The 22040-nt window shown below is 43.0% G+C and overlaps 1 protein-coding gene across 1 annotated transcript in view; it reads left to right on the top strand.

Moving 5' to 3' along the window:
- LOC147693361 (transient receptor potential cation channel subfamily M member 2-like) overlaps positions 1-22040 on the top strand; it is a 1943547-nt gene that overhangs the window by 700665 nt on the left and 1220842 nt on the right. The window contains exon 13 of the mRNA XM_086933684.1: positions 16510-16639. Coding sequence (XP_086789810.1) covers positions 16510-16639 — 130 coding nt within the window. The remainder of the gene's footprint in view (positions 1-16509; positions 16640-22040) is intronic.

The following is a 22040-nucleotide window of genomic DNA, read 5'->3' as shown; positions in this document are numbered from 1 at the left end:
ATATATATGGATAACTACAATACATAAATATAGACGGAACTGCCCAAAAAATAAATACCATAAAACCAGAAGCCATAATTATAAGTTATAAAAGACTACTATAAAAATCATACACTTCTTTTTAAAATTTACCTAAAAAACATTATAGGTTATAGGGACATTGTAGTTACAAATTAACATTTAAAAAACTTTTGAAATTCACTGAAAAAAACCATAGGTTTTACAGAAGTTATAGTTAGAAATTTGCATTTAAAAAACCTTAGAAATTCACTGAAAAAACCAAAGGTTTCAGGGGCGTTATAGTTAGTTGGACATTTCATTCGTACAAACCCATAGAAATTCCACTGTTATAGTTAGTTCAGCTTTAAGTATAACTTGCGCCCCCGCAATGCACTGCTCATGATGTCACATATTACATAATTCGTGGCATGGTCATTGACATCACTGGTGACATCTCAAATGACATCACTAATGACATCATCCACTGGTAATCAGATGCACCTCCTCACACCCTAATATAACCTTTGATACACCCATTCTAAAATACAGAGTGCCATTTTTGAAACCATAGAGACACCAATACCAGTTACTACATACCCACTCACTGATTCTTAGGTCTACACACACATCCACTCATTCACCCATACAATCACTTATGCATGCTGTCACCCCTCTATACAACACTATCACATGCAGTCATACACATATTCAGACAGTCACATACCATCACTCATCCATGGAGTTACTCACAGACCTAGATAGTCATTTAAAGAATCAATCACACTTCCATTTAGTCACCTATACAGTTAAACACAAACACCTCACAAATTCATATAGATTGTAGTGCATACTTTCTCTCTTATATATTCAGTGATACAAGTACACAGTCATCCATACAGCCACTCTCGTAATCACTCACTTTCACATATAGTTATATACACCATCACTAACATAAACTGCCTTTTACATATGTAGCTACTTACATGTACCACTGAGATCTCCATTCACTTAGGAACACACCCATACACATACTCACCCAGTCATAGATCTGTTTCAGCATGCACTCTTGAACCCATTCGGCCAGTGAATCAACTAGTCTCACATCTATGCACAGAATCACACACCTCCAACCCACACACACACTCAGGCACAGCTACAAATACTCAGGCAAACAATCAATAACCAATATAAACTGTCATATAGCTACTGACTAACCCATGTACTAACTTACACTAGAACAGACACACTAATACAGACATTCACACAGTTTAGTCACTAATGCATGTATTCAGTAAGACACGCTTAATCAGTGACTTATACAATCAGTCACTCACCTCGTAAATCCTTTATCTAGATACTTGTATCCCCACTGATTCTTTGATACACTTTGGCTTATTTATAAAACATATTTAAACTTTACAGAAACACACAGTCAGTGGATGATGTCATCAGTGATGTCATTTGAGATGTCATTAGTGATGTCATTAATGATGTAGTATGTGACGTCATGAGCAGTGCATTGCGGGGGCGCGAATTATAGTTAGCTGAACTACCTATAACAGTGGAATTTCTATGGTTTTGTACAAGTGAAATGTCCAGCTAACTATAACGCCCTTGAAACCTATGGTTTTTCAGTGAATTTCTAAGGTTTTTTAAATGCAAATTTCTAACTATAACTTCTGTAAAACCTATGTTTGAAATATTTATTTCTAATGCTGTATTCTCAGGCACAGTATCTTAGCTAATACAAGCAAACATATTATAAGCAACAAGGTTATCAGCATAATTACTATTCCATAAAATACAAAGGGAGAAAGCATGTTAAAATGCTAAAGGGAAGAAGGCTAAATGGCACCTCAGTCTTACCCTCCCTTGCTAGTATATTATATTATATCTACAGAAGGTCTCTTTGGGTTTTAGAAGGGCGGCCCCATACCTCTGGTCTTAGTAGAAAGGGATCACATCATCTTCTACACTAGCTCTCTGCATGCGAATATTCATCAAGTGTGTGTGCATGCTCTGCGCAGTGCATTATTAAATGCGCCAAAACCAGAGTTGGCCACAGCCGCATATATGTTATGTCTAGGACGTGCGCTGATCAGACCGAACAACAACCACTGTCTTTAAATAACCTTGAAGGCCTCGGCACTCACTGTTCAGACATAGCTTACCAAGCACAGCTGATACAATAGGAAAATATATTATTTTCGTGTGAAGCAAAATATTCTACTAGGCTCAAAGCATTAATAACAATATGTGCCGTGTGCAGAAGCAGCAGAAAGGAAAAATGGCGTTTAAACTTCTAATAAGCTCATGCTAACTTAACACAGTGTGAAGGCGAAGCCTATCTCCATGACAGGTCGTCTCAACCCCGAGGATTACCACCCTCTGGGGCTTTTTATATTTTGAGAGCCGGCCGCTTGGTCTCCGTTCTGGAGCAGTCGAAATCCTTGGGGTACACCACCCCCCATGAGCGGCTTCTGTTGTTTCTCTGGGTGTCTACCCCCGGGTCACTGCTGTTTGCTATGGCAGGGCGGGAGTCGAGGTTGCTGCTGTGTCATAGCAAAAATGTGGTGAAAATTATGTTGCCCTATTTACTAGGTGACGCTAAGATGCATTAATGCATGTTAGCAGGCGGGTTGCTAAGGGCTCGCCTTGTATATCCAATGAGTTGCAATATAGGTGTTCTTAGTGGCAAGGTAGGTGTTTCTATGAGAATATAAAAAGGAAGAAAGAGGTATGACAATAACGTTGTATTTACAAGGTGTCCCTGGATTTGAGGACCGATAGGAAAACTCTAGCTAATTGCGGTTTATGTCGGATCTTACCATCTGTTCTGAAGTAGACTTAAGCATGTTTTATATGCGAGGTGGATTGATATGTTGAGTCCACAGTCTTATATTAATAAGCTTTTCACTTGCGAACATATATTATCGCTGTATTTCTCACGATATTGGGGGCATATTTACAAGGACAGCGTTAAGATTATCGTCGCTTTAGTGTTAGGAAAGTGTCGTTAAAGCGGCCATAATGGCTTAATAATAGGTTTTTGAGAATTCGGGAGAATTGCAATAGAAGCCCAGGTTTTCACCAGTACATGTTAATGCTGTCCTTGATAATATGCCCCCAAGTTTGATATGGCAGTGCGAGAGCCTCGGCTCTCACTCTTGCCTAGCAAACAGCAATGTTGAAAAAATCTTCTGGTGAGATAACAAAGGATTTTGAAGTCCATTATCGCCGTTTTAGTTGTAGTTTGCTGCCAGTAGAGCGGCGACAATTTTAAGGCCATCCTTAAAATTATGCCCCTAACTTTTGTAATGTCGACGATCCCATCTCCCATTTAAATAGGCACAAAGTATTTAGTGAAGTGCATTGTGAATCGTGAAGCAACAGTGTCTAATTGATACAGAATTCGAAGAGTTGTGTACTTCTTTTGCTCGTAATGTACATAGGTGCAGATTTACAAGTCCCTTGCGTCATTATTACATCACTTCTAACATGGGAAAAGTGATGCAAAAGGGGCGCAAGGGGCTTGTAAATCTGCTACACAGCGTTCTGTCTTAGTTTGCTTTCCTCTCTGTCATGTAGAGGATCCGGGGCAAATATAACGGGTTCTGTACAGCCAGTACCTTTCAATCATACCACCAAACTGCTTATTGCCTGTTACCATAGTAACAGTTCATGTAACACGTAAGAGAGCACATAGGTTACAAGTTCACCACACAATGTTGCTAATCGAAACAGTTACTGTGCCAGAGTTTTTAGAATTTTCCAAAGGAACCGTTAATCGCTGCTACAGACTCTGGTAAAGAGCTGGTCTCAGTATTATACTTCTAGTTATAAACATCACTTCTATTTTTAATTGTTTAATGTTTTCTAAGCATATACCACACTAAATAATAGTGAAATGTTGTCAGAAAAAGAAGACTTATATACTTTTTTTTAAATTAACTTTTATTAACAAAACAATAAATAACTACAAACGTAACTTTAAGATAACAATATAATAAATAACTAGAAACATAACAATATAATAAACAAAATGTGAAATGGACTCCAATAGAAGGAGGCTAGGGAACCTGCAAAAAAAATGAAAATAAGTGTTTAAAATTAGATCGATGTGACTGAATGAGGTCAATGATCACAAATTAAGGTAACAATTGGCAATATTTGGTTATTTGCACATCTGCAGTGTTCCTGATACATTCCACCTCTCTTATAGGCCCACGTTAAATAGGTGTCTGTATGGAAGTGCCTACTGCCTCAGATTTACAGTATGGACCAACAGGTCTTTAAAATGATTAGAGAGATTAGACAGAATTAGGTGAGAGATCACGTCACTATACAGTATAATATTGTTTATTTGGAGGCATTGTGGTGAACAGAGTTCACAACTTGAGTTTTGCTTTGGGTCTACACTGCAGACTGTATTAAATTCATCCTTGATTTTTTAATTGGCAGAGTGGACAACAGCGTCCATGACTTTTAAAGAGAAAGAAAAACAATGTGAGAGAGAGAGAAAGAAGAAAAAAACGACATTACAAGTGTGAGAGACAGAAAGTAATAGATGGAGCAGGAGAGGTGCCGGTTCACAGTGCACCCTCAAGTTTAGTGATCTGAAAGATAGTATTGAGTTAGTAATAGCAGAGTACATAGAACTGCACAAGTATATTTCTGCTTTATGTCTTTGCGCACTCAGGATACTATATTACATCAACTTCCACTGTAAGGAGGTGTCTGTGCATTCTTTTTCTCCCAAAGTACTGTACCCCATGCACTCCCACTGCATAGCGGTGAGTTCTCATTACTGCGTACCCAGACTATGGCACCCCATTGACTCCCAGAGTACCGAGGTGAGTGCCTTTTCTGGCGCACTCAGGGGCAGATTTACAAGCATCTTGCGCCACTTTTGCGTCACTTTTCCCATGTTGAAAGTGACACAAAAGTGGCGCAAAGGGCTTGTAAATCTGCCCCTCAGACTTTTGCAATCTATCTATTCTCACTGCCCGGAGGTAATTGTACTTTCCTACGCAGTCAAGGTGCTGCACACTACCCACTCTCTCAGCCCACAGGTGACTTCTTGCTGCTTCGGAAACTAGCTTCTTTGCTCACCTTGTGCCATTGGCGGGATTCAAAGAGGGTGCACCCCGTGTCGAAGCACCCTTCTCAGATGTTGTTACGATGGCCACGCATCATCGCAGAATCCTCGAACGTTGAGCTTTGGAGGTGTTGGGGAGGGGAACGCCAATTTGAGAAACACAACCTGTCAGATAAAAAAGAAGATAACGTTGTTCGTCATTTCTTAATCAAAGGATAGAGGAAGTGAAAGAGTGACTGAAAAGAATATTTGCAGCTCACCATTCTGTCACCGGTGTGTTTGCGCCACGTGCCGGGACATAATGCATCCTGAAGCTCTATATCTAAAAGATAGTAAAAGAAAGATGTTATGATTGGCAATTGTTACTATCTTAATGTGGAGTAGAATTACATCGCCCTTTCACACACCTTCCCTCCCTCATTTAAAAAACAACTATTTGTACAGTTCCAACTTGTTTAATATGCTTCGATTTTTGAAAAATTAGTATAGTAGTAAGGTTTTTTTATCCGGTTGTGAAAGCAAGCGGTGCGCAGTGATATAAGTGGTTTCGATCATCACGTGCGACGGACATTTGACCGATTATAAAAACTTTCCTGCTATTGGAAAAAAAAATACAAATGCAATAACATACAGTATATAGGACTGCGTACTCCTAAATTGCTGCGTCGCCTTTTTGTATCCAGTCTGCTGCACCCCATCGACCACCTCCGCTGCCAACCCTAGATCCCACTGCTCACCTCTTCGTGGACAGGGCACCTTCCTCATCATGCAGTCCTGCTCTGCCACCAAGAAGTTTCACATATGATGCTGAGTCTTGATATCACTATGGCTAAGGACATACTCTTGCTCCCATCATCATCGCATGTTGCTCACCTGCTCAGTCCTTGTGGTACCACTAACTCAGTGACCAAAGAGGTCACGCACGTAGTGGTGGGCCCCCCTGCTCGGTGGTTCGGGCCTACATGAGGTGTCCGAACCACTAGGACGGGCCATCACAGCGCTTGCGATGGGAGCATCTAAAATGGCGTAGAGCACATGCGCCCGTCTTTTTTATTGGTAGGGTCACATGTGTAGTGATGTATGTGCTGGATGGGTGCGGTGTGGGTATATACCAGCCATGAGGGAGTGTGTGTTTGCCGTTCTGACAACTAGACCTGGAAGTAAGAAATCACTACAATGGAATTCTGGGCCATGTACGTACCGTTGTTGTGTTTTCCTGGAAGCGTAAGCGGAGTGGGCTGGACTAACGTATGCCAGTGCTGCGTGAGGCTGTGAACGATGACTCCAGAGCTTTGGCGTGGTTCCGTCGTGAGCTATATGAAAAATTTACTGATTTAGGTGTCCGTGTTGTAGTGCTGCTGTCACCCGGGTCTTGCACACAAATGTGTCATTATGTCTGTAAAGTCCCATAATATGGCTAACATGGAAGGTACGGGGTATCACTGACCCTATATTCATCCATAGATGCACACGTAAACGATGGTGGACATGACGCAGTTCTGCTAATATGAATGTTTGTTGTACATTCAGTGGAGTGTTGTAGCTGTAGTAATACAGGGCTGTGAAAGGTTTAGGTTGCAGTTTTTGGCACATGAAGGACAGATAATATATGTGGTCATTCAGGTATACTGTTGAACTTGGTGCTGGAAATCATTTTTCAAGGCTCGGAGTAGTGTCCACATCCTGGTATTGTAGAGTAATGACGTAAGCAACGCGTGCTTGAAAATGTACTGTAAATACGGTGGTCATGTAAATTGTTGTTATAGTTTTAGGTCAACTTCGCGCTATATAAATATGCTAAAAAAAAAGTAATAGTACACATTTATAAATTGACTATGCAGTTTCTTTGCAGTATTGTAATGATCTACTTTGTACGTTCGTATTTGTAGAATGAGCAAGAGAAAGTTATATATTCAAAGTTTTTGTTATTGGGTGAGGTAAGATGGTTGCATACGCTGTTTACAGCATAATATAATGTAGTAGGGCGCAGGAGCAGCATTTTACAAACATAATAAGTACACAGACACAGATAGATAGTTGAAGTGTATACTGGAAAGTGTTCTCGGCTCCATTTTATTACGTTGCTGTTGGTAACAAGTAGAATAGTAATCATGATATCATACACAGATATTCAATCATAAACGGTTTATGACTTCTGCTGTACAAAGGTAGGAGCACTATATGTGAAATAATACACAGAAGATTCTATTGTAAAGGATTCATGAGTTGTGGTGCACTCGGTTTGTGTGGAGATTGCGATGATGCGTGGTTCAGGCAGAACGCACTGGTAAGAATGTCTTTTGGCAACTGAATTTTGCCTTAATAAGGCCACACAGCGATTATTTATGGTGCACTGAGTTAGTGGTACGTCTGGTGCTCAGCGTGTGCTCACACTGCGATGATGCGTGGTTTGAGCGCTCTGTACTCAAAGCATTGAGTGTTGCATACTGGACTGCATGAACTTTGAAGAGGGAAAAAAAACCACCATCAATGGTTATCAATTGCTCTGCAAACTAGGTCGACTGATTACTCCCCCAAAACAAATTAAACAATTGCATTTCACGCAGTGCATTCTAAGTTTCTCAAAATGGGGACGTATGTCTGGTGGCGATGTTGAAGGTGATGCCCCAGAGGTACTTGGTATTGCCGGTGGTGGAGGTACATTTTGGCGCTGTGTTCTACATTCTTTGTGAGCATAGTTCACAGGATGTAGGGTTTAAAGGTGCTTGCGCATACTAGCAGTGCCACAAGAGTATTTTTTGTCTCTGCCTTAAATAAATCAAGGCTAATTTCCCTACTGTCTTTAGTGTAGATACAAAGCTGAATTCAAGTTGTAAACTCTGCTGTTTGCAATGTAGATCTTAGGCTGGACTGCATTATTTGTAATCACGATTGAAATAAAAGATGAAACATGTATGGAATACATTCCTGAAATATGTTTCAGGGACATTATAGTTCAAGTTGTGACCTGTGCTGTTCGCAGTGTAGACTGCCATTGAGTGGGCCTTTGCACTTGCAGCGTGAATTTAGTTTTTCAACTAAACCTAGAACTGATATAAAAGAAGTTTAAGAAGGAAGGCTACTAAAGGGATATTGTACAGGGTTTGATATACGTTTTACTTACTTTGGTACTGCACTCTTAAATTCTGCCTGCAGTGCATTCCAATTTTCTCAAAATGGGACGTATGTTTGGTGGCGATGTTGCAGATTGGGAGCATTTGGTTTTCTTATTCGATTATAGTCTCTTACACAATTTGCATCGGTACTAATCTTGAATTGTGAGCCCTACTGTTCGCAGTATAGACCGGAGGCAGTCATCAGGAAGGGCCCACAGCCATGTGGCATTGACTTGTAAATGTAAATGTAAATGTATAGGCATTTATATAGCGCACTACTTATCCGGAGGGTCCCAAGGCGCTTCGACCGCTGCGAAACCCTTCCTGGCTTCCCTGAGAGATGGTCCCTTAATGGGTATCTCCAGGGTGAGACCAGGCATCCCCGGCGGTCTGGTGGGGCCGTTAGTGAGGATGAGGCAAGCTAATGCCCAGAGTTGCCGAGTGTGATCGCTGATCAGAGTGGGCACCGAGGCGAGAGAATTATCGAGTCCGCTGACCCTGGTCCAGAAACCTGCCGCGCCGGGAATCGAACCCTGGTCCCGGGCCGTCCTCTGCTCTCGGGTCTGCCGCCTCTAACCAGTGAGCCACACTACCTCACCCGCCTCTAACCAGTGAGCCACATTACCTCACTTGAGCTGTATAGAGTTAGAGGTAGGTGTGGCTCTCAGCGTCTACGCAGCCAGCGATGTGTGGGCCATCTGCACTGGAGAACTGTTTTTGCCTAGTGAATTCTGTCTTAATAAGGCCACAGGGAGATGACTTGTGGTGCAGTGAGTTAGTGGTACCTGAAGAACTCAGTGTGTGCGCACCCTGCGATGATTCGTGGTTCAGGCAGGTCGCACTGGTACAATGTCTCTTGCCTACTGGAATGCGTCAAATGCAATCGCCATTCCACCTGAATCATAAGCCATCACAATGTCGATCGAAGGCAGTAGTCAGGACAGACATTGAGGAATGTTTTTTTGTCGCATCCTTTAACAAAATCTGAGAACATAGAGTACAATTGTCTCTGCCTTAAGGAAAACAAGGCTGAATTTCATGCTGTCCGAAGTGTAGATCCAAAAGTTGAATTCAAGTTGTGAACCCTGCTGTTCTCACTGTTGATGGAAGGCAGTTAGCACAGACATCAAGAAATTCTTCATGTCGTATCCTTTTACAAAATCTGAGGACATAGAGTACAATTATCTGAGCCTTAAATAAATCAATATCTACCTAAACAAATGCCAATACTGCTACTTAATTTTAACTCCCATTCAGGCGAGCATATTGAAAATAAAACAACATGTGCCATGGACTTCTAATTCTGTCTTGAATAAATATTTTTAATTATTTTTCTTAACAAAATGTGTACATTTTTACCACATTTAAATTTTTTAGAATCTCAACTGAAGACAAAAATCACATAAAGAATAAAGACATATTTACATATTCACATTCCTAATTCTCACATTCAATCACTCATTCAACCTTTTTCAAACGCTCTTACATTCATTCATCACATTCACAGCTATCCCCTACTAAATTACAGTTTCATTTTGTTGATTTCTGTCCATAATTCAAAAGCAAGCAATAGTACACAGTGTCATCAAATTATATTCTTTCTATACAAAAATCAAGTTTTGTTGTGCAATCTTATGGCTGATACATAGATACATAGATGGTCTATTTGTTTCGAGTTCTCTTCAGGACCCAACAGCTGTAAAACAGACAAGAGTTTTCTTAGGCTTACTCTCAAGATAGGATCAATAGCACGCCACTCTAGACCTCTTATATAGTTCTTACCTTCTCTTATTCAAGCTGTTCAAAAATACCAAACCCAACGCTGGGAACTGTGTTGAAAACAAGATAGACACAACAAACAAACCGAGTTGGAAGTTGGATAGATACCCGCTGTCAAATAAAATGCGTTTTCAACCAGGAGATGGATAGGCAACACTTACGTCAATCTCTTTCTCAATGTCGTATCGATCGAACCAATACACTGTCAACAAATATGCAGTACCTGCAAATGCAACATCATATATAAGACTTCTGCCTTTACTCAGAGTTGTAAACTGTTTATGAAGGCTAACTTTATTAAACTTACTTCATTTGAGGTGAATATTGCCTCCGGGTCGATTCTTTTCTTTTCAAGGATTGGCAATGGACAAAACCTATTATTTCAAAAGAAGAGGGAGTTTATTTAACCGATGAATCAATCTAGAATACTCATTTGCGCATGAACAAAGCGGTGGGGACTAGGTGCGACGGTTCACCTGTAGGTTCTTCAGTTGGCTCCGAACTACGGATGGCAGTGCGCTCAATTTCCGCAAACAAGCAGTTAGAGCGTGTAACGTGCGGGACATATTTAAATGTCCCAAGCTGCCGGAAACCCAGGGTAATTTGGGATTCGTTTTTTCCTTGAATACGTACTACACATTTATTTCAACAATTTGATGGAGGAAAGACTAGTGTCCAACAATTAATACAAGTTGTACACTGCATTCACAAAAAATTCTTGGTTGTACTGTGCAAGCCTTTTTCTCATCTTATGTCCATTTTGACTTTGCAAACTTTATTGATATTTCTTTTTATAGTTATACTGTTCCATGCTACTTCATTTCATTTCAAATGAAATCCATTGTATTTTAACTAATTAATGGCGATATCTATGGTCGTCAATCTTTTGACACTGATTTGACATGAATGTGAGACCTTCTCAAGTCTGATGACAGTTTATCCTATTGGTTGATATAGCCCCTTTGCACTATGTGAATTCACCCATGGAGACCAGTATAGAAGTAAAATATGTGGTTCAAACATAGATGGAACAGACTTAATCCGCAGTCCACTATTTACATGGATGAATACTTGCGCGCTGTGTACAAAAGCCCATCTTATAACATTCCCAGATTGGGTTTGTAGTTTATTCTTTATTAGACTGCACCGTTATGGCTCAAGTGTTCATCCCGCATGGCTGGCCTTGTTGTTAGTGTTGGCGGTCTAGACAACCGCATGTTATACCATGTCTCTTGGTGTCAGTGTTGAATCTTGTAACGCACAGTCAAGAGGTATCTTCTTCCTAGCTTGTAACTTTATCCTGAGATTTCTTGCATTTCCCAACTTCCAAAGAAAGGGGAAGGGGGAGGAAAATAGGCAAAGGGGACCTCAGCTTAAATGATAGATTTCCGACAGTTCATTAAGTCCATCTACTGCAGTATTGAATTTAACAATTAGCATCGCTTCTCTTCTGGACAATTTTTTGTCAAGGTCGCTGCCTCTCAAATCCTCTTCCACTTTAGAAATGATTGTCCATACTAGATCTTTCTCTGTATGGTTGTTTAGCCTCAAATGATTCACCAACGGGGCAGTTTGGATGTTCCTTTTAATTCTCGATTTGTGTTGTGTAATTTGCCCTCTTATTTCTTGATTAGTTTTGCCTATATACAACATGTTGCATGGGCATTTTATTCCATACACCACATATCGTGATTTACAATTGGTGAAAGACTCATGTTTCCAATAGATTTACTATGTATTGAAAAATCCATAGGTTTCAGGGGTGTTATAGTGAGCTGGACATTTCACTCATACAAAACCATTGAAATTCCTCCGTTATAGTTAGTTGTACTAACTGTAACTCTCGCGCCCGCAATCCACTAGTGATGATGTCACATATAACATCATTAATGACATGGTCAGTGACATCACTGATGACATCTCAAATGACATCACTGATGACATCATCCACATGGCAGTCAGATACACCTCATCATACACTACTATAACCTTTCATCACTCACTGTAAAATACACAGTACCGTATTTGAATCCAGTGACGCAGCAACACAAGTATCTAAAAACCCACTCAATGATTCCTAGATCTACTCACACATCTAATCAATTAACTATAGATTCACTCATTCATGTTGTCAATGATCAATAGAACACTATCAAATATACTTATACACCTATAATGACATTACACACCAGCACACATCTTGTTCAGTTATGCAGTCATCCTACTCACTTTTGCAAACAATGTATCTTATTTACATTTACTCAGCTACACACTTATACAAATAGCACTTTATTTATTTATATAGATCGTAACTAATACATGGTGTGTTATGAAATCACTATTACAAGTATACAGTTATCTATATAGTCACTCATGCAATCAATGAGTTTTATGCATACTTATTTATATACAACAACTGTCACATACACTGCTTTTTCTTTTTTCTACTTTGTTGGACATGTACCATTGAGAAATATATTTACTCGTCACCACACCCATAAAGACATTCACTCACCCAAACAACTATTATAACATGTAGCCTTAACGTCATATACCTACTTAATTAACTATTCACATATCTTTGGGCAGTCACAGATCCCCCACCGAACCACACACACATTCACTCTCCCATACAAATAGTCATTTAACTAATCAATAACTAATATAGACTTTCACGTAGCTAGTAACCAACTGGTGCAGCAGTTTTACACAACAACTGACCAAGTAATACAGATATTCACACAGTTTAGTCACTGTCCAATATATTTAGTGAGACACTATAAATTACTCAAGTAAACAATCAATCACACTGCTACTAAATCCTCTATCCAGATATTTATATATCCACTGATTCTTCAATGCAGATTGGTGTATATATAATTAAATATTTAAATAACAAACCAAACCACATTCGCTGGATGATGTAATCAGTGATGTCATCAGTGATGTCATTTGAGATGTCCTCAGTGATGTCATCAGTGGTGTCACTGACCATGACCATGTCATGAATGATGTAATATGTGACATCATCACCAGTGGATTGCGGGTGTGAGTATGAGTGAAATATCTAGCTAACTATAACACCCATGAAACCTATGTTTTTTTCAATTAATTTCTAAGGTTTCTTAAATGATAATTCCTTACTATAACCTGCCTGAAACCTATGTTTTTTTCAGTGAATATATATATCGATACATATAATATATATTAAAGGGTCCCTTTCACCCCCCCAAGAGAAACCCCAGAAGAACTGCCCCCATATGCCGCAGTGAGTACACAAAACATTTAATCATAAAGGATTGCTGCAATCCTGTGGGACTCCTGTGGAACTGAAAACATAAAACAGCAAAATGGAGCTGGGGTGGCTTTGTTTTATTAATTGGAGAGGCCGCACGGCCACATGGCCCCCCACCCATAGCCTTTACATGCCTTAGAGAACCCACCCCTGGGAACACAGTTTATGTATATGGGGAGAAGACCCGGGAAGCCCATCCCGTTGGGGTGAAATTGCTCAAAATGGGGATGGGTCCATGTGGCTATCCTCCCAAAGTCATGACAGGCCCCGGGGAGCCCACCACCGGAGACAAATTGATCAGAATTGGATCATGCGGCTCCCCTTACCGAGTTTCTAAAGGCCTACATAGGGTCCACAATTACCCAAAATGGGGAGGGGACCCTGCTCCAATAGAAACAGTCCAGCACAAACTGCCAAACCAAGTCTTCTCTGAACCAGAATACAAGCAACCCAGGACCGGTTTTGCCCTAGTTACGGGCTCATTTGTTGGGTACAGCTTTGTTCAAGTGACACTGTGTACGCGATCCACGTCCGGGCATACCCGTCCCACTGACGGCAATAAAATAAGTATACAAAAAAGTGATGGTTGGAACTAATCTAAGCCACTGGCAATCACTTAGCTACTTCCTAATCCATTGTTACTCTGCACACCATGGAACCTGAGTTTGGACTCCGCTCTATGCAAATCAGTCTTGACCCCGCTCCAGTAGGAACAGTCCATCCTGAATTTCCAAGCCAGATCCTCCCTGAACCGGGGCACAAGCAATCCAGGACGACTTTCGCTCTAGTTATGGGCTCATCAGCCAGGTACAGCTTGTTTCCAGTGACACAGTGTGCACAGGACCCACGTCTGAGTATACCCGTCCCACTTAGGGCAACACAATAAATATAGAAAACAGTGATGGATGGAGTGCTTGAATTAATCTCAGCCAATGGTTATCACTTTGTTCATAGGCTTCGTCATGCTAAGATGGGAGGGTTTTCATTTGTAGTCCTCACCAGCACTGAATAGATCCTGCTTCCTTATATCCTGCATGCCACTCATCACGAATCTTCTTTTAGGAAAGTGATAAAAACTCACCTGTATTCCATGCACTGATTTGCAAGTTTTGTAAAATGTCTTTGCTTCTGTGACAGGGACACTCCTTGGAGTAGCTGTGCACAGTAGAAATTCACTCATTTGCTCCTTCATTATGGTAATGGGGCATTTCGTCATGGCCAACCTGATTTTCACCTTCTATGTAACTATACTAAACGTTCTTGACCTATGTACCATGATAGAATTTCTGTCCAAACTTTCTAATTAAATGTTTATTTTGCTAAATAAAGATCGGGGGCTTAAGTACGGGTGGAGGAATTTGGTTGCAAGAGAATTCTGTTTCAGGGATGGGTCATCTATTTTCTTAGGACACTTAGACAGACTGAGATCCAGAATGCTTTTGAAGTGACACTTTCTGGTGTCATCACAGAAGTCCAAGGAGGGTCAAGAACTGTCAGTAGCGCTCAAAGTGTTTAATTTTTAAGTGTCTCTTACTGTTATTGCAAACTACATTTAATAAGATGTGTCCCTCATTAAAACCTTCCTAGCTACACCACCTATACATCCAGTAATAAGCCAAGAAGCTTTCTGCTAGTTAACAGCCGCAGCCACCAGTTAATTGCCTAAATTATAGAGGCAGCGCTTTCGTGATGGTAGATGTGGCACATGTGTGTAAATGTAAATGTATAGGCATTTATATAGCGCACTACTTACCCGGAGGGTCCCAAGGCGCTTCGACCGCTGCGAAACCCTTCCTGGCTTCCCTGAGAGATGGTCCCTTAATGGGTATCTCCAGGGTGAGACCAGGCATCCCCGGCGGTCTGGTGGGGCCGTTAGTGAAGATGAGGCAAGCTAATGCCCAGAGTTGCCGAGTGTGAACGCTGATCAGAGTGGGCACCGAGGCGAGAGAATTATCGAGTCCGCTGACCCTGGTCCAGAAACCTGCCGCGCCGGGAATCGAACCCTGGTCCCGGGCCGTCCTCTGCTCTCGGGTCTGCCGCCTCTAACCAGTGAGCCACACTACTTCACATGGTGATGGAAGGAGGTGATGGACAGCTCAGCAATGACTTCCAGGCTCTTCACACTACTGTGCAAGAATGTGGGAGGGTCCCACTGCTTCCTCAGGCCTTGGGGGTTCCTAGGCACCATAGTATTACTAAGCATTACCTTCCTGGTGTGGACAAATCCCTCTCAGATATGATTACCAGGGATTCTCTCAGCTGTACCAGGCATGGGTGAGCAACCAACAGGTTTCACACTCCCAGGAATCCTAGAGATTCCCATGTTGCCTTACCTTGGAAAAAAAGAAATCAGTTGTGATTCCCTGAGCATGGGGTGGTGGATTCAGAAGGATACCAGCAGCACTATGTTAGTGGGCCTTATAGTCGGTTGTATGATGTAACAACGCGTGCTGTTACATCGCCGTCGTTACAACGACTGCATGTTACCACGCTATGCCTTTACAATGCAAGTCTTTACATCGACTTGTGCTAGGTGGCATGCTAACATTAAAAAAAGTGTAATTTACTATTCCAACTACAGTCCACTTATCAGTAGGGAAGGTGTTGGGATAGTAAACTACACCATTTTTAATGTTAGCACGCCATCTAGCGCAAGTCGATGTAAAGACTTGCGTTGTAATGGCATAGCGTTGTTACATGCGGTCGTTGTAACGACCGCGATGTAACAGCATTGCGGTGTACTGTCCGCGTTGTTAAGGATGTTTCCCTTATAGTCGCCCCATCAACATCTCTCCACCCATCTGCACTATGGTGAATGTGTGATGATTAGTGCCACCTAGTTATCACTGGTCAGTGTTTGCCAAACCTCTGGCAGGGTGGCGTCACCTCATTTACAATTAACACTGCCTTGTGAATGGCGCCTGCTTGACAGATCTTTATCCCTAAGGAGCAGAAGTCTGCTGCCTCCCTCTGACACGGTTAATATCGGACCTTTGTATCAGGATATGTTATCTGGCATTGTAATACAGTATCGAGCATAAAAGGTGGTTTGCATGTGCCAATTTGACAGTCACTTCCCAGAATTCTGCCCCTCAACTCTCTAGTTTGTCTTGTTTTTGGCAGTCTTGTGAATGTCTTGTCCTCATACAATCCTTAGGTTGTAGTGAAGCATCAACTTTCCCCACATGTGTAATTGTATGTATTTATTCCCTCTGTTTCAGAATGAGGACTGCATTGTGGCTGCCTTAGCCTGTCGCAAGATCCTTTTACAGCTTTCCAGGATGGAGGAGCATGCAGAAACATCCAATGAAATGCTGGCCTTAGCAGATCATTTCGGGCAGCGGGCAGTCGGTCAGAGTGGAGTGCTTTTGGTATCACTATTCCTTTTAATGTCTGAGATGGTATAGCCTCTGGTGCCAGTGGGTCATGGATACTTATTTGTGATGAGGAATGGAGGTGTCATGTGGCTGGATGTTTGCTCTGTAGTGGCCCAGAAGCAACAGAGCGGACTGTGTGCACTGATGTCAGTTCCTTTCTGTCCCAGCCTTCTGATGAGGATCCTGAGCACTCCGCTTCTCTTCACAAGAAGAAACCATGGCATTCATGATGATGCCTTTCCCTCACCAAGTCATGGGCCCTGTCCGGGTCCCAGTCACAGGGTCATTCCCATGACTGTACCACTCCCACTCGATGTCTGCTGGTAAATCCAAGTCCTAGCACATGCATAACAAGCATTTGCAGTGCAATAGGTCTCGCATTTGTTAAAGTTAGAGCTGATGGCTTCGAAAATAACAATGTTTTTTACTTTCATTTTTTTATTTGTAGTGAAGTTAATATATTTGCATAGCACTATTGCCAATGGTATGAAAAAAAAGCAAAAGTAAAAACCATTGTAATTTCCAACACCAGCAGTTCTAACTTTAATAAATACAAGACCTACTGATTTGGAAATGCAAACGTTCTCGCATTTGTTGGAGTTATTGGCCTATAATGCCAATGTTCTTTTCCCTAGCCATTTTGAAGGGTGCAGTACCATATGTGTCCAAAAGAGGTCCCATTCTGCAGAGGTATCATCCATTTGCATTACACCACTGGGTAGGCCAGGTTCTTTCCAACGCCTAAACAGACAAATCTGTGGAGGCAGAAAGATCTATCTGGATCGGAATGTACAAAGATCTTGTAGGAAGAGAAAAATAAATATAATGCAATAATGAAAGAAGTGTACCCCATTCACAGGCTTACAGGGCAGGAAGTAAATGATAATGGGGTGCTCCTCCTATTGCGACTCTCTTTGTTTGGCATAGCTCCGTGTTGTGGTGATTGGGGAGCGGAAGGGGGGATTTAATGCGAACAGCACGTCCTTGCCATTGTCACACATTACCACCCTGAGGATGTGCACGATGCACCTCGCTGCCACAAAGATCACTGCACTTGGGTTTCTTGGCACTCGCAGGAGTGTTATACATTATTTTAGAGCACTTCTTCATGACTTCCAAGACACACCCTTTGGCTCACTGTTTGAGGCCGGTTTGAATGACTCGTTGGCCGCGCACAGAAAATGTTGGCCATACGGTGGGTGAAGAAGTGTTGTTGCTCAGCCCTTTTGAAGCACAGACTTTGAAATTCTTCCCTGAGCTCTGAATTGGAAAAAGATTGTTAGAGGAGGGCATCGCTGCAAAAATGAACTTGTATGATGCATATTTGATATCCAGTGTTTATATTGTTCTGTACCTTTTAAAAATTGAATATATTTTAACAGTTTCCCCTTTACTTCATTCCCATTTATCCCAAAATGTTAACATTTTTCATGCCAAATTGTATTAATGTGAATGTAGATAGCAGGATCATGGAGCGGGGGCGTGTGGAGGGTACTGTGACGTGATGACACTGCTGTTCTTGAAGCCATTCTGCTATGACGACATAGATATGACAATAGGAGCGCTGTTATATCATGGACAATATGGCACATCAGTATGAGGAGGCCCTACAGCAGCCAAGGTGGTCTGTCAGTGCAGCTAAACTCCCTCCTGCCCCAGCCTGAAATCCTTTAATGTGCTGAGATACCTCGGCGCTTACATCATGGAGCAGAGCGCATTCGAAGGCGTCTTTCTTACCTTTCTGTGGGGAAGAGGGAGGGTGCTGCGAGGAATGCAGCACTTGTCAGGCCTTTTATCATGAGAAAAGTATCTAACCTGGCATTCCGAGGCGTCCTGGTCTCTCGTCCTGACACACTCCAGCTCCTTGCGCCTAGAAGCCCCCTGTTACGCGCTCCTCGGCAGCTTGTCTCTGCCTACTAGGCAGATCTGGTGCTTTTTTGAGTGATAATTTTGTTTGCCTGATTTTTAAATCTGCACAACGTATTTGTAGTTCCTGGTGCTTCCTGTTAGCAAAATGTTTGGTGCGTTACTAACACTGTAGATTGGAAGAGATTCTGATTGAGCAATGTTATTCCATTTTCAGTCAGCAGACGTCACTGTGGTACAAGGAGTCTTGCCTCAGGTCTGAAATTCAATGACACATTTACGGACTATGTTAACAAGCAATGTCCGGCAGCCTATGTTTCACAGCCGTACGCGTGCACATCGACTGTCCGGGTGCAAGCTGAGATCGCCACAGAAGACATGCCGTGAGCGTGCACATCGGCTGTCTGGGAAAGTGCACATCTCCTGTCTCTCTTCGGACACAAAACTGACAACAATAGATCTCACCAAGGGATATATGATGTTAGAACGCGTACTTTTAGCAGGCATACCATTACCACGGATTTTTTACAACGCAGGTCATGTTACAACGGATACCTTTACAACGCAATACACTACAACGCAGATACTATTACAACGCATACCATTACACGTAAGTATAGGTAAGTATATCATATTAATATATATTTTAAATAATTATTTTTGTAATATTTAATTTAATAAATCATTATTTAATTAATAAATAATTATATTAATGAAATTAATTTTAATTTTATTATTTGTAAATATATATTAAAAAAAACCCTGTACCCCAAAACCCAAACCCAGCCCTAAAACCTAAAAATACCCCTGTACCCCAAAACCCAAACCCAGCCCTAAAACCTAAAAATACCCCTGTACCCCAAAACCCAAACCCAACCCTAAAACCTAAAAATACCCCTGTAACCCAAAACCCAAACCCAGCCCTAAAACCTAAAAATACCCCAAAACCCAAACCCAGCCCTAAAACCTAAAAATACCCCTGTACCCCAAAACCCAAACCCAGCCCTAAAACCTAAAAATACCCCTGTACCCCAAAACCCAAACCCTGCCCTAAAACCTAAAACTACCCCTGTACCCCAAAACCCAAACCCAACCCTAAAACCTAAAAATACCCCTGTACCCCAAAACCCAAACCCAGCCCTAAAACCTAAAAATACCCCTGGACCCCAAAACCCAAACCCAGCCCTAAAACCTAAAAATACCCCTGTACCCCAAAACCCAAACCCAGCCCTAAAACCTAAAAATACCCCTGTACCCCAAAACCCAAACCCAACCCTAAAACCTAAAAACACCCCTGTACCCCAAAACACAAACCCAATACCCCTAATAAATGTAAATTAAAAAAGATAAACTTACCTATAAACTAACCTAAACTTACGATGTAATGGTATGCGTTGTAATAGTACCTCCGTTGTAGAGTAATGCGTTGTAAAGGTATCCGTGGTAATGGATCCTGCGTGGTAATGGATCCGTGGTAACGGTACTTCGTGCTAAAAGTTGCGTTCTAACAGTAACATACCCTCACCAAGGCATGCAGCGCATGCGCTGCGTCGCTAGGCAAGACCTACAAAAGTAATGCGGAAGATGACCCCAATCACGGCACTTTGATTCCAAAGAGAAGGCTCAGGAGCTTCAAGATGTTATTCGTACTCTGTTGAGATCACCTACCACAGAGTTGATTCCTTAGTTCCTGTTGGAATTTGCCCTTCGGCAGGTTCACCCCTACACTCTTGGCTTTTATATGTGACCTGGTGTTAGTTGTTTTTGGCTTCTGCGCACTTTAACCCTGTGTCCCAGTGTAAAGTGCGTGCTCAGGCTGAGTGCGTGTGGTGAGATAGGCCTGCCCTCCCATAGGAATGCATGGGGAATATGTGTGTCCATGGGTGTTCCGGATGTGTGGGGAGTGCAGGGGTGAGTTTGGTATGTGCGAACTCGTGAGATTAAATGCTGCACGATGGTGTGCGCAGATTTAATGTGTCTAGTGCGGAAGTGCCACTTCTAGAAGTTGGCATGTCTGTGTAGTAAATGTGAATTGACTGTCTGGCTTGTGATTGGCTGGAGCTGGCTGGTGTGCCTGGCTCCAGGAGTCAGGATGGGTCTGCCCCGGTGGTGAATGGAGAGATCTGCATGTTGATGGGAGGGAGGAGTACACCTGGGACCTGAATAGGGCTGGGCCTTCCCTACACAATGCTGGCTCCGCCCCCTGTGGTGTGACTGATGTCCCTAGCCTGTCCTGTGAACGGGGAGAGGGGCTGAGCACAACAAAGTTCTCAAGAACCAGTTGTAACTGGTTCTTCCCCTGCCCTGCAGCCTAAGACAAAGGAAAAATTGTTTAAAATGGGGCTGTGACCCCTGGTAAATGTTGTTCTCTGGATCATATCTTGAGGGGGGCCTGCTGCTGCTGCTGGACGCCAGGAGGTACCGCCACTGGGGACTGCCTCCCTGCCTGAAGGGCCCTGTGAGCTGGCCCCTGGGCCCAGCCTTTGTCCCCCACTTGCCTTCTGAGAAACTTTCTCTGGACCTTGAGGGACCTAGTACCTCTAGGCGCTTTCTTCCCTGAGGAGCGCTTCATTTTTCCTGTCTGGAGAGCCCTACATTTTCCTTGGGAAGAGCGCTCCTGTGGTGCTTTGTAGCGCTGGGTTCCTGCCTGAGAATCCACACCGCGGGTGCCCACCCCGCTGTATGCTCACTGCTGCGAGCGGGAGCTCACCCCACTTATGGAGATTTGAAACAGCTTGTGGCGTGGGTGCCCACCGCGCTCGGCCTGCCGCATATTTACCGAGTATTTTGATATTTACAATACGGGTGCCCACCCCGTTTTATATCTTGAAGAAGCGGGAGCCTACCCTGCATATCTGCCAGTCCTATATCCCTAGCGGGTGCCCACCCCGCCAAGGACTTTGTATGGCAACGGGAGCCTACCCTGTAGAACAGTGAAGAGAAGCCTGGGTCCTGAAGGAATCACCGCTGCCGGCCCGGGGGCTTCCTTGAGAGGGCTGCGCCACCATTGGCTAATGCGCCCCGGAGCCTGGAGGCTCGTCGCGAGCGCCTCGCTGCCATTGGCAGAGGCGCCCCTGAGCCTGGAGGCTCGTCAGAAAGGCCGCGCTGCCATTGACTAAGCGTCCCTGAGCCTGGAGGCTCGCCGCAAAGGGCCGCGCTGCCATTGGCTGCCCAGCAACACTGCCCCTCGAGCCGAGGGAGCTTCCCCGAGGTGAGGCTGTGCCACCCGGGATCGAGACAAGATGGAGATCTCCCCTGCCCCGCCGACCGGAGGAGTCTGAAGAAGAGCCCGGTGAGTAGGGCTCCTGAGTTCCTGGTTGTGAGAGGGGTGTCGGGGCACATTGCCGGTGCCCGCCCCCTCCCCTCCTTTGGTACAGACTTCTCGTGGGCATATTAGGAGCTCCATTGGGGGATTCCATAAGCACAGTGGTGCCTGCGCTAATTTATTTGCGGACATATTACTTCCCCAAGCCCCAGTGGAGGCCCAAAAGGCAAAGTGATGTCAGGCT

This window comes from Lissotriton vulgaris, chromosome 8 (assembly GCF_964263255.1).
Source record: "Lissotriton vulgaris chromosome 8, aLisVul1.2, whole genome shotgun sequence".
NCBI classification, from domain to species: domain Eukaryota; kingdom Metazoa; phylum Chordata; class Amphibia; order Caudata; family Salamandridae; genus Lissotriton; species Lissotriton vulgaris.
The sequence above is the reverse complement of the archived record's forward strand: the minus strand, read 5'-3'. Positions and strand labels throughout refer to the sequence as shown.